Source organism: Acipenser ruthenus, chromosome 8, assembly GCF_902713425.1.
Source record: "Acipenser ruthenus chromosome 8, fAciRut3.2 maternal haplotype, whole genome shotgun sequence".
NCBI lineage: Eukaryota > Metazoa > Chordata > Actinopteri > Acipenseriformes > Acipenseridae > Acipenser > Acipenser ruthenus.
Genome location: NC_081196.1, coordinates 41438157 through 41450592, shown reverse-complemented (window position 1 = coordinate 41450592; position 12436 = coordinate 41438157). Strand labels below are relative to the sequence as shown.

The 12436-nt window shown below is 37.1% G+C and overlaps 1 protein-coding gene across 3 annotated transcripts in view; it reads left to right on the top strand.

Moving 5' to 3' along the window:
- Nucleotides 1–10540, top strand: part of LOC117406992 (Fanconi anemia group B protein-like) — a 10628-nt gene extending 88 nt beyond the window's left edge. Inside the window, exons 1-9 of one of the 3 annotated variants that reach the window (XM_034011507.3) lie at nt 1–325; nt 781–1781; nt 2675–2827; nt 3109–3201; nt 4085–4213; nt 6165–6328; nt 7611–8071; nt 8597–8837; nt 9927–10540. The exon at nt 1–325 is cut by the window's left edge and continues 88 nt beyond it. In XM_034011507.3, coding sequence (XP_033867398.3) covers nt 855–1781; nt 2675–2827; nt 3109–3201; nt 4085–4213; nt 6165–6328; nt 7611–8071; nt 8597–8837; nt 9927–10365 — 2607 coding nt within the window. In that variant the 5' untranslated portion in view covers nt 1–325; nt 781–854 and the 3' untranslated portion in view covers nt 10366–10540. Of the gene's footprint in view, nt 341–780; nt 1782–2674; nt 2828–3108; nt 3202–4084; nt 4214–6164; nt 6329–7610; nt 8072–8596; nt 8838–9926 lie in introns of all 3 variants that reach the window. The other 2 variants (XM_034011506.3, XM_059029008.1) reach the window with 2 other exon arrangements.
- Nucleotides 10541–12436: the final 1896 nt, after the last annotated feature.

The window sequence follows — 12436 nt, the reverse complement described above, 5'->3', positions numbered from 1 at the left end:
AGGGCTGAGCTAAACAAAATAACATGAGTTTTTCAATTAAAAAGCAAAACAAATTCTAGTGTACTGTATATAGATATACGACAGAGACGTTTGTATTGCCAACCTTGTATTTTATTTGTTTTGCTTAATTTCAGTATAAATTATTTTCATCTCCCATGATGCAGTTTTAGCGGGTAATTTAGACTGCGTTTTTAATATTTCCTTCCTGACAAAGTGTGCACAGTTTTTGGCAGCACATATACCTTCCTGAGTTAGTGCAGTGACAGCTGAACAGCGGCGATCAATATGTAAAGATTCTATAAACAAGTGGCTCTTTGGATAAAAAGTACGGTGAGTACAGGTCTGTGAGTTTTATAAAAGCTTACTCACTAATTGTTTTAGAAAGAGAATACAAGAATACGAGAATACATGAGCTTTACAAGTTCATGTGACAACTAAATATATATATATATATATATATATATATATATATATATATATATATATATATATATATATATTAATATAAATCTCTGTTAATGTGTCAGTAAATAATGAAACTAGATGTCTAATCAATAACATTTTGTATGTTCTGTAGATATTGTGGTAAAAAGTCTATTGAAAATGTCTAGAAGTAAGCACACTTAAGTATCAATTACTAATTTTGAAAAGAAAAAATAGATAGATAGATAGATATTACTGTTGTTGACAAAACAGTTTTTGAGTTCAATTAGGAGGTTGATTAAAAAAAAAACTTCAATTTTGAATAGTACTAAATTGTGTTTATATTTATCCCTCCAGTGCCCAGGATATATATTCTTAAAGGAAAATGAGGGTAACTGACCGTTAATTTGGAGCAAAAATTAACAGTCAAAATGAGCAGTGATTCATATCAGGAAAAAATCATTGCCTTCAATGGAGAAGTACTTTATTTTAGATTGACTATAACCAGACTTACTGATGGAGAAACAGACAGGACATCAGAACTGCTGTTCAGAAGGATGGCTTTCAAGGAAATCACTGGCCGTTTTGAAACAAAATCTGAAGGAAAGGCCTCTATTAACCGAGGAACTTCCAACATGGAAATCATGTGCTGTAGTTCTGCCACAGATGCAAGGACGGGGATGCTGGTGCCATGCATTTTGCTCAAGCAGTACAAGAAAAAAAGATCCAGTTTCAGATACGCTCTGCTAATAGTTCACAGCTCAAATAATCTGGAGCCCCATATGGAGTTTAAATTGCAATATGAATTGAAGGACAATGTAACACTGCTGAAGGGCCCAACAGTTCTGTGGAGTAATGAAGAGACTGTTTACTTCACATCTCTAAAGATTGGCAAAGTCTTGAGTGTTCCCATTCAACTTCCATCTGTGCAACTGATTGGGGAGCTGCAAGGAAAAGGCATTGTGATACTGGGAGCTAGAAAATGCATGGCAGAAGAGCATGGTGATGCTCAGTCAGACCAAGTAGTCTGGGGCAATGAATTTGTTGGGTATTGCTTGGAAACTGAAAAAACATTTAATGCAGCACAGTTTCTACCTCATGCATACAGTTCTGTGGTAACTTGTATGTTTATCGACACAGCAGAAGAATTAGACAACCAATTGAAGGCAACCGTGGTCGCAGCAACCACAAAGAATCAGTTGATTTGGTTTGAAGGTGGAATCCCAAAAGACGTCTGCCAGCTTCCGTTTGAGGGACCCCAAAAAATAGAAAAGGCCACAACAGGCAGGGAAGACGGCCTGTTTATTGTTACTTTCGACTGTGGATATGTCTGTTCAGTTTGGAAAGAAGGTTGGAAGGTAACTACTTAACGTGCAGTAATCAATTGGTAAATTCTTAGTTATAGTTACTCATTTAAGTTCCAATGCTTCATCAAAGTTGCACAAGCTAGGGCTCTGTCTTTTGAGACCAAGAATGTCAATGTTTAACTTGATGCCAGTTAGATGCAGAATTATATCAACGTAAATGCAATATTTCTATATGCTGATGTAATGCGCATTGTATTCTCCTTGTGTGCAAGAATTAAATTAACCCTAACAACATTGTGTAGAGAAATGGATGTGACATTTACAGACATTTGAGTCTGTTTGCTTTTATGATCTCCAAAGCTTAAGGGAGCAGGGTGTAAATGCACCAGTGTGATAATCCCGTGCTATAACTTCAGACACACCATGAAGCTTGAGAGTTACATAATGCAAAAGAGATTCTGTATCCCATTTAATTTCTGCTTTTTCTTCTTCAAAAATACCATTATGAGGTCCCTGTGGTGCAGAGTGCATGGATGCAGCATAATGGTCATAAGTATATTTTATATTAAAAACCATAATTTTACAGTAAAATATGACTTTTCTGTATTGTGGATCAATGTTTTGACGAGAGGTTTGGCCTACATGAAATATAACATACTTCCAAAGCATATTGTTTAAAACACAGCCAGTAACATTAAGAAAAGTATACAAAACAATTACCAGATTCAACAAGTACCTACTTCCTTCTAGGCTATGACATGCTTTCCCTATGCTTCCTGATTTATAAAAAGAAAGAAAAAAACAATGTAATGACTGAAACAGAAAATGATACAAAGTGAATCTGAAAAACAAGAAGAAGATAGGACTGTTGGTTAAGACAGATGTAATGTTTCTTAATAAATTGAATTGGGGACAAAACCAATGCTTTTTTTCTGTTTTTTCAGGTGGCTTCCAGCTGGCAAGGTATCCAGTCTTTGCACATTGATGACTTTGTTCATTGTGGAACAGATCAGATTTTATTACTCTTTGAGACTTCTAATACAGAGGATATTTTCAAGAATTATACCGTGACAGATCTTTTTGAAATTACCTACTCCGTAAGTGCATTTTGTTTTTCAAATCAGAGTCCTTACTTATGCCACCTCAGTTTCTCATGTCTTACCCTGATCTTGACAGAATCTTACAACAGGGAGATCTAGCTTAACTCTCTTGAGTACATGTCTGGATGCCATTTGTATGTCAAAATGCACAGAGGAACACAGAAGTGTGATGTGTATATTGCATGTAATTATCATGTATATGTACATACATATATAAGATTTTTATTGAAACTTGTGGGGGACATTCAATAAACATGCATTCATTTCTCTTTTACTAGAGTAATGTCGAAAAGTGTGAAGATGTGAATGATGATAGTGCTGTACAAGACAACCGTCTCCTTACTGTGCAAGCATTAGAAGCCAGGCTGCAGGTTTGTGGAAATAATGAAGCTGTAATGTTATTCGTCTAGGAGGGTGCAAATGAGGAGTCTGCAGATGTGGTTTTATTAAAAGATACTCCAGTGTGGCTTTACAGTTTAACTATGAGAGCACTGTTGTATCAATCTATATGGTAAAGACCTTTAATAAGGTCCACATAGAAATAGTGCACCTGATTAGAAAAAGCCATACAAAAAAGCATCTATTGCAGAGAATATTTTCTGCCTGGGTTGTGATTTATTATATATATTGCCAGATTCATAGGTGTTCACAAGACATGCAGGTCTACTGAAATAAATTCACTTTAGTGCAGGTCATAATCAAATGTCAACTTTGACACCCTGTCATGTTAATGAAATAAATCCAATTAAATAAAAAATATATATATAAACTCTGTTTCAGGGTTGGCTGATTTAAATCAAGTCGATTTTAAATCACTTTATTTATTTTTTTAAAATTGGATTTAAATCTTTATGTATTCATTTAAGATTTAATTTTAGTGATTTAATTTGGTATGTAACTATTCACAAACCACCATTTCCAACAACCTTAAATTTACAGTTTGGAGGTACTGTAGAGCTACAACTAAGGTACTACAAAACAAATTCCATAATTAAAAAAAAAAACACCAACCCTGCTATTTTTTTTTAAATTATTTCATCTTCAATTTCTATTTTTGTTTTGTTTTTTACTTCGCTATCGTGTGTCTGTGGGCATAATTGTATATTGTTAAAGGTCTTTCTGAATAAATAGCTGACTCTTTGTACATTTTTTGGCCCAATTTAAATACAGTAATATATTTGTCAAGTTTGGAAAGCTTTTGAAGCATTCACTTGTTCCAGGTTTGTAAGAGCAAATGTTTTCTCCTCCTTGTAGTCTGGACTGGCCTCACTCCAGGAACTACAGCAACAGTTAGAGGTGAAGGACAGGGTCCTGTCCCAATCTTCCATGGCTTTAACAAGTCTGATCCAAGGAAAGGAGTGTGCTTTATCAAAAGCAGAGGAGGTACAGTTTACCTGCTTAGCATCATCATAATTAGCCTTGTTTGGAAACCCTAATGAATCACCTTAACTTAACACTCAAAGGGGTGAAAACCTAAGAAACATTCTCATACCTCCTGACAGTTTATTGTTGTTTAATTTGAGGTTATCCCGACCTTCTATTTACTTTGACTTGGATGATGCTTTGTTTTAACTTGCCGCAACACAATAAGTTCACATGCTGCACTGTGAAATCATGGTCAGTGAGTAATGCAGTATAAGAAGGAACTGGGGATGCGAAACCAAATGCAGTACTTCCAACAACGCTTAGTGTTGTGGAAAGATAGATTTGGTTTGCTTCCATCCAAGTGATCTGTCTCTTCAGTTCAGGATGGCAACTTAACCCTGTTGATCCATTTGTTAAATGTCCTTAATATATACAACTTGTCCTTGTTGAGGGAGGTCCACCAAATAAAATGGGACTGACAGTTGTGTTTTTGAGGTCAGGAAAGATGTATAACAGGAAGTGAAATTACAAATTAGTTGTTTTTTAAGACTGCTTCAGTGGTGGTACATTTTAAAACAGAACAATTGTATCAGACAGCCATTCCTAGTAATATGTATAGGGTGTTGAGTAAATATGCTCCATTCATCTTTAAGACATCATGCCAAGTTTGGATTCTGGACATCTGGTTGAGCTCAGTGTATTTTGGAGCTGCCACATTCACTCCCTATTTAATACGCACCAGTGTACACGCCTAACGAGACTCAATTGCCTCAGCTTGGAAAGCTAATGTGAATTTCATTAGCTAAAAATGTTTTCTGAAACGGTGAGGACTTCATAGCTTGCTAGTTAAGATGCTGGTTATGAGTCATAATAAATAATAACAGAGAAGTGTAGACATCAGAATGAAGGCTGTGCCGTTCATTTTAATGTGATTTAATATAATTTATATGTTGCTTTGAGATCCTATAGAACAGGGGTCACCAACCATTTAGTGCAAAAGAGCCAAAGTGAAATTTAGAGCAAGTTGTTACAGCAAATGAAACCCTATAAGTGGTAAAACAGACTCCAGCAAAAGAAACGCCAACCTTTTTTGTTTGTATGAACTAGACTAAGAGCCGTATTTGGTCATTCGAAAAGCCCTGAACCATAGCTTGGCAACCCCTGTGATACACATTAGTTTGTTTCATTGGTAAAATGGTTATTGGTATTCTTGAATGGTATGGCTTCACAAAAATAATTAATAAAAAGGGGGGGGGTTGGGGTTTTGGGGGAGTTGCTGGGCTTTTGGCTGAACTGCAAGACCAGAGAACATGTTGCACTATTACCCAGTAACATGGTAACTGGGATTTTTATTTTGAAACTGACTTGTAATAGAGAGATGCAGCTTTTATATATATCAGAATACACGTCAGGATAACAAATGTCAATCATGAGATGAGTGTATAATATTTTATACAAAAGTGTGTGTAACAGATGGCAGGTGTTTTTCAATGTGTTTATCCAACCCCCGGAAATACATTCAGGCAAAGCAGTCGCAAACTGAATATCATTGCTTAGTTATGGTAGCTAACAAAAATCAGTTAGTATTGCTCTTGCTTGGTCATGTCCCCACCTCTAACAGCTTATTTCCTGTCATTAACCAACCAGTTATCCCCCATTTACTGACATGCTTTGACAAGACACTGAAGTGAAATGATGAAGGAAGTATACCTGTAACATTTCCTGAGAGAACGGTTTGGAACAGAAAACTCTTTAACCTAGTTTAATATGGGTATCATATTTTAAAATTAACATACATGTTTTTTTTCAAAACTGCACATTCCAGATTTATATTGCTAATGGTAGTTGAGACAGATGATATTCATGGTGTTTTGATAGCTACCATTACGTTAAGTGGGTTTATTTACACTATTTTAATTGGAAATGTATCATGGGAGGAAGTGACTCATTAACTCAATCTCTGTTTCAGGAAGGTTTGGTCTCTCTGTGGGAAGAGGAGACCTGCGCTGAGATCTCCAATGGCGAGGTTCTTTCTGTGGCCAAAGATCTCCCAGAGTTCGTGGAGAAGGTCTGGCAGCGAGTGGTGGATGACAGCTGGGTCGTAGGAGTGAAGCTGACAGAATCTGCTTGCTTGTAAGTACCCAGTTTGAGAATAGTATTGATAATTGGATGACACATATAATGTTAAAAGTAAAAAGACCAACTTTTGTATTAGTGTGGTGTGTGTGTGTTTTTTTGTTTTTTTTGTTTTTTTTTAATACAAAATTCTATTACTAAGCCCCTGCTGGAAATCAATTTTGTAACCTGCCAGTTTATTTTGGATTGTTCGAGATGCTACATCAAGGCAATCTTTTTATCAGGCTTACACAGGTGCACAGAAACATGCTCTACTGATTTGTTCAGGCTTTCTATATGGAGGACCAGTGCTATGCATCTGGACAATCATGCCAATAATAAACAAGCAACTGCAGCATACTAGACACAGAATCCTCTTCCATGGCACCTTATATGATTACAGAGTTAGGCTGTGGCATAGCATCACAGCAGCAACTGTTTTTGTAGTACGGAATACCAAAAATAATCTAAATATGTGTTTTGGCTTTAAACAACCATGTTTAAATAAAACTAAGCATAATCCACACTCTGAAACTGTTACGATTTCCCTATAATTATTATTTATTTCTTAGCAGAAATAAATTTTTGCAGAGGTAGATGCATCTAAATTCTCTAGCGACAGGGCAATTTCTGGGACCAATTAACCTGTTTAACATATTAAGATGCGTTTCTTTCCCAAGTCATTTCTAGCCTGTTCTTATTAAGAAGCTCAGTAATGAATCGCCAGTTGCAAAAATTTAAAACAAAGAAGAGTATCGGGCCAGGTTTAATAAGCTTTTACTCCAGTGCAAACTTTGCACAGCTATGTTCTATAAATTCAATAAAGCCTGTGTCTCAGCACTAGATATTAAAACTAGATTACACAGTGCTGCATCTTGGCATTACAATTATGGAAACATTTTAAGAGATTCCAAAACAGCAATTCAACTATAGGCCACAATAACTCCTCCGTAACGTCTGCCTGGTTCCTATGGTAACGGGCATTGTCATGGCCCTTGGGGATCCATTAAGGGCACTGGTAACTCATTGGCGCTCTGGTGATATTCTTGTAAAACTGCTTGGCAGATGTTGGCTGAGGAAGCCAAGAAGTATTGTCATAGAGCCGCTGATATAATAAATGAATTGAAAAATAGACAGAATGGCAAATTTATGCTGAATAAATTGGAAACAAAAAAAGAGAACGACTGAGGTGTTGTCTCTTCGCTGTTGCAACATTTTAATAAGGACATTATATCATCAACCTAAAGTAAAACTTTTGCTTACAAGTGGCCTGTCCATAAAGCATTTTTTTGTTTTACAGATCACTTGATGATGTGAGTTTATCGTTATTGATGGATCAAGACATCTGCACAGCCCCTGCAGTCATTCAGTCACAGAGTAATGTGCTCCAATTCAGCAAGTCCCCTTTCTCCGGGTCATTTCCCCAGTGTCAGACAGAACCGCTAGCTAAAAAGACGAGACTGGCATCAGAGAAGAGTGGGGGAGATTCAGGCACCAGCTATATTGAAGAGTCATTTTCAGAATTTCACAGGAGTCGGACACAAACTGTTACCACTGTGACAGACCTGTCACCACTGCTAGCTTTCAGTAACCTTAATTGCTCTGTGATGCTGCATGCCACAATAAACACATTTCACAAAGGCAGCCTGAGAGCAGGCTTGCCAGTAGTTTTCCAGTGCAGCAGAGTTTCTTTAAATCTGGAGGACATTTCTCTTGGGAAATACTACCCCAAACTCTTGAACAACAGCAAACTTGCTACAGGTAAAGTTAACATTTACATGGCACAACTCGGTGCATTTTAATTTCATCAAAAAAAAAAAAAAAAAAAAACACTTGCGGCAGCAAAGCGCAGATCAACACAATTCACAATGTTTGAAAGCTAACTTTCAAATGCAGACTCTGAAGCCATCCTGTTGTAATGTAATTGAAAACGGCTGTTTTTCTTGAGGAACTGTAGGGTTTTGATGAAGCATTTACTACAGTATGTCAATAACATTTGACTATTACAATACTTATTTTAAGTGTGTTTGATCAAATTTACACTACAGAATATTCTTAGTCCTTCAAAATAAATTTGGTTCCTTCATTCCTAATAAAGCATTTCTTCCCTGTGTTAAAGTTTAACCAGTGACCATCAAAGCCCCTAGACTCATTTTCAGCCACATTAGACTCTGCTGAAGGCTTTGGGCCAACGTTGACATAAAACCCTGCATTTGTATATTTTGAGCTCAAGACTATATTGTTTTATGATTCATTAATTTATTTATTTACATTTAAATCCTGCAGAAGATGCTTCTGAAGATGTATTCGCCCTGATAGCAGTGTCAAGAAAGTGGTCATTCCAAATACACTCTCACAACCATACACTGGGGGATCTTAATGAATGGCTGTTGGGGCAGATGCAGTGTCAAAGAGTTGGCGTGAACCCGGACTACTTATTGCTTAACAACCAAGGAGCTTCTGGTGTGATTCTGTTTAACTGGAAAATAAAATCAGCATTTGAGGGTACTTTACACATCCAATGCAGGTAATTTAAAAAATGTACTCTAAAAGAACAAAACACATTTAGGCACTAGTATTTGTTCTGTTACCCTGTTGGCATTTCTGTGTGTGTTTGATACTAAAGAGGTCAAATATTTGTAGTTTTATGGTGCAAGCTTTTAGCCTTCAAATCTATTTGAAAAACTAACACACTGCTTGCTTTGTTTGATAGTAGCACAATATGTCCTATTACTTGACAAGTGGAACCCACTGCTGCATTGTATTGCTTTGGGATTCCAAATCCTGTTCTCCTGCAATTTAACAAGAGTATCTATAAAATAAATCTGTGTTGCAAAGGCACACTGCACAGTGCCATTGGCACAGTTTGTATCTGGGTGTACTTGTGGTTTTTCGAAAAATGCAGAATTAAAAATAAAGTACAGAAATTAACTTGCATCCTACTCCTTATAGTGAAACAGTCGAAATTGGCTAACATTTCAATCATTAGTTAATCATATTACCATTTAGGGCATTTCCAGTCATTTAAGCATGTCGTAATGATGATTGCCTCAAGTACAGTGCAACTGTTTGTATTAAAAAAAAAACAACATAGTTTGTCTAGCCCCCAAAACTTTTTTTTATAATTGGTACATAAGGAGACTAAACTTCATGAAGCCACACCATAAATAGAAAGTGCACACATTAAAAAGCTTACGACCCTGGAGGTTTCAGTGTTGTTTGTTCTATTTATGCTGTTCGAGTCACTGGAGCTTTATCTTTTATGGTTCATTAATTCCTTCATGTATCTTCTCTGCTTTTCTGGGTTTCACATGTGAGGGTTAACTGTTGGTTAAAAGGCTTTTATTGGGCTGGTTTGATACATTACATTGGATTTGTAGCGTAATTACATTAATCACTCGTTCCTTGTCAATGCCTAGTCTGCTGCTAATTAATTAAGACGGTGTGCTTGTGTTTTTAATGTGTTTATTGTTAATTACTGTAGTGTATTCTTATGTTTGCACTTGTGTACTTAGGACAATGCTGGTAACATTATAATATATATTTTTTATATTTAAGGCTGCAAGTGGAGACGTAACAAGAAATAAAATACCTTAACTTTGTATTTATTTTTTAGCAACCAGGCCATTTTACTGAAGTGTTTGCACTCTCTGTCTGGGATTCTTCCTCCATCTTGTGAGATAAAATACCTGAAACTGGGGAGAAAAAAGGACCTGGCAGACAGCCTGGCAAGTGCTTTAGAAAAAGAGCTTCTGATGCTGAGAGACTCCATCTCCTCGTTGGTAAACAAAACCGACACAGATTTTACCATGCGGGTCCGGACAGAGAACTTGCGACCCACCTCTACAGCCTCCTCCTTGGACGCCAAGGCCCAGCTGCAGTATTACAGAGAGGAATTTGCGCTGGACCAGGAACTAAGCAGTCTGGGGATGAGTTCAGAAGTAGATGGAGGCGTCTGTAAACAGCTCATTAAAAACCTGTCTGCGGTTCAAATAGATGTGGACAGGGTGGCCTGGGAGCTCTGTAAATCATACTCCCTCTTCATGGACCCCTAAAACAATGATACAACAAAGTTATATCCACCTTTTTTTTTTTTTTTTTTTTTTTATATAGATCACGGACAAATGGATTAATGCAAGTACGTGATGGGAATATGGAAATATTTTTCACCTGTATGTGAATCTCCAATGCCAAACATGAAAAATAATATTAAAGATGGTATTTGTTTTACACAGTCTTTATCATGGACTGGTTTTTCCTATCCCCTATTTTGGTTCTCAGTAGAAGCACGCTTTCCTTGGAGTTTTGACTGGTAATCTGATGTATTTGGTTGTGATGTAGATATGCTGAATATCGACTTGGTTATCTACATAACAACCATCTGAATTTAGTCTGGGTCTATTAACTGGAACCACAAGATTTGGAAACTATCATTATTGGTGTTCAAATTGACCACAAATGCAGGACTAAAAACGTTTAGAAAATGAACACATTTTGAACAGATTTTCTTGTTTATCATATATAATGTTTCAGTTCAACCCACACATACAAAATACTAGTGCTGGGACAAATATACGAATATTTGAATAAATATTTTTTGACATGTATTCGGATAAAAAAATCGATATTCATATTTGCTACAAATAACAAAAATACCTTGCACTTGTTTACTGTTTCACCAGATTTGCGCGACAGCATCAGAAAATGGCAAATGAAAAAACTCCATGTAATTTGTGAGAAACACAGGATCAACACAGTTAAGCCTCTATTTAAAAGTTTTAGACAGTAAAAAGTAAACAAACCAGATTATGCACCCAGGCATAGTGATCTTTATGGAAAGCCACCTGGGACAAAAAAGCGTGCTGCTTAGAGCGAGTCAGAATCTCATGGGGACAGAAAAAGGCAAGCACGCCATTCTGAAATGCCTCTCTTAAACAGTACCTAGCTTCCTGAAAGTGTGTGTATATATATTATATATATATATATGTGTGTGTGTGTATATGTGTATATATATATATATATACACACACACAGTGCCTTGCATAAGTATTCACCCCCCTTGGACTTTTCCACATTTTGTAGTGTTACAACCTGGAATTAAAATGGATTTAATTAGGATTTTTGTCACTGATCTACACAAAATAGTCCATAATGTCGAAGTGGGGAAAAAAATCTACATATTTTTCAAAATTATTTACAAATAAAAAACTGAAAAGTCTTGATTGCATAAGTATTCAACCCCTTTCCTGTGACACCCCTAAATAAGCTCTGGTGCAACCAAATGCCTTCAGAGGTCACATAATTAATTGAATGGAGTCCACCTGTGTGCAATTAAAGTGTCACATGATCTCAGATTAAATGCACCTATTTCTGGAAGGCCCCAGAGTTTGTCAGAGAGCATATCTAAACAAACAGCATCATGAAGACCAAGGAGCTATCAAAACAAGTCCAGGATAAAGTTCTGGAGAAGCACCAATCAGGGTTGGGTTATAAAAAAATATCCCCAACTTTGAACATCCCCCGGAGCACTGTTAAAGCCATTATTAAAAAATGGAAAGAATATGGCACAACCGCGACTCTGCCTAGAGAAGGCCGTCCACCAAAACTCAGTGAGCAGGTAAGGATGGCATTAGTCAGAGAAGCAACCAAGAGGCCAATGGTACCTGAAGGAGTTGGAGAGATCCACAGCTGAGATGGGAGAAACCATCCATGGGACAACTATAACCCAGACGCTCCACAAAGCTGGGCTTTATGGAAGAGTGGCGAGAAGAAAGCCATTGCTGAAAAAAAACCCATATCAAATCCTGTTTGGATTTTGCCAGAAGACATGTGGGAGACACAGCAAACATGTGAAAAAAGGTTCTCTGGTCTGATGAGACCAAAAGTGAACTTTTTGGCCTTAGTGCAAAACGCTATGTGTGGCGCAAAGCCAACACTGCTCATCACCCTGAGAACACCATCCCCACGGTGAAGCATGCTGGTGGCAGCATCATGTTATGGGGATGCTTTTTATCGGCAGGGACTGGGAAACTGGTCAGGATTGAGGGCAAGATGGATGGAGCCAAATACAGGGAAATTCTAGAGGAAAACCTGTTTCAGTCTGCAAGAGACCTGGGACTGGGGCGG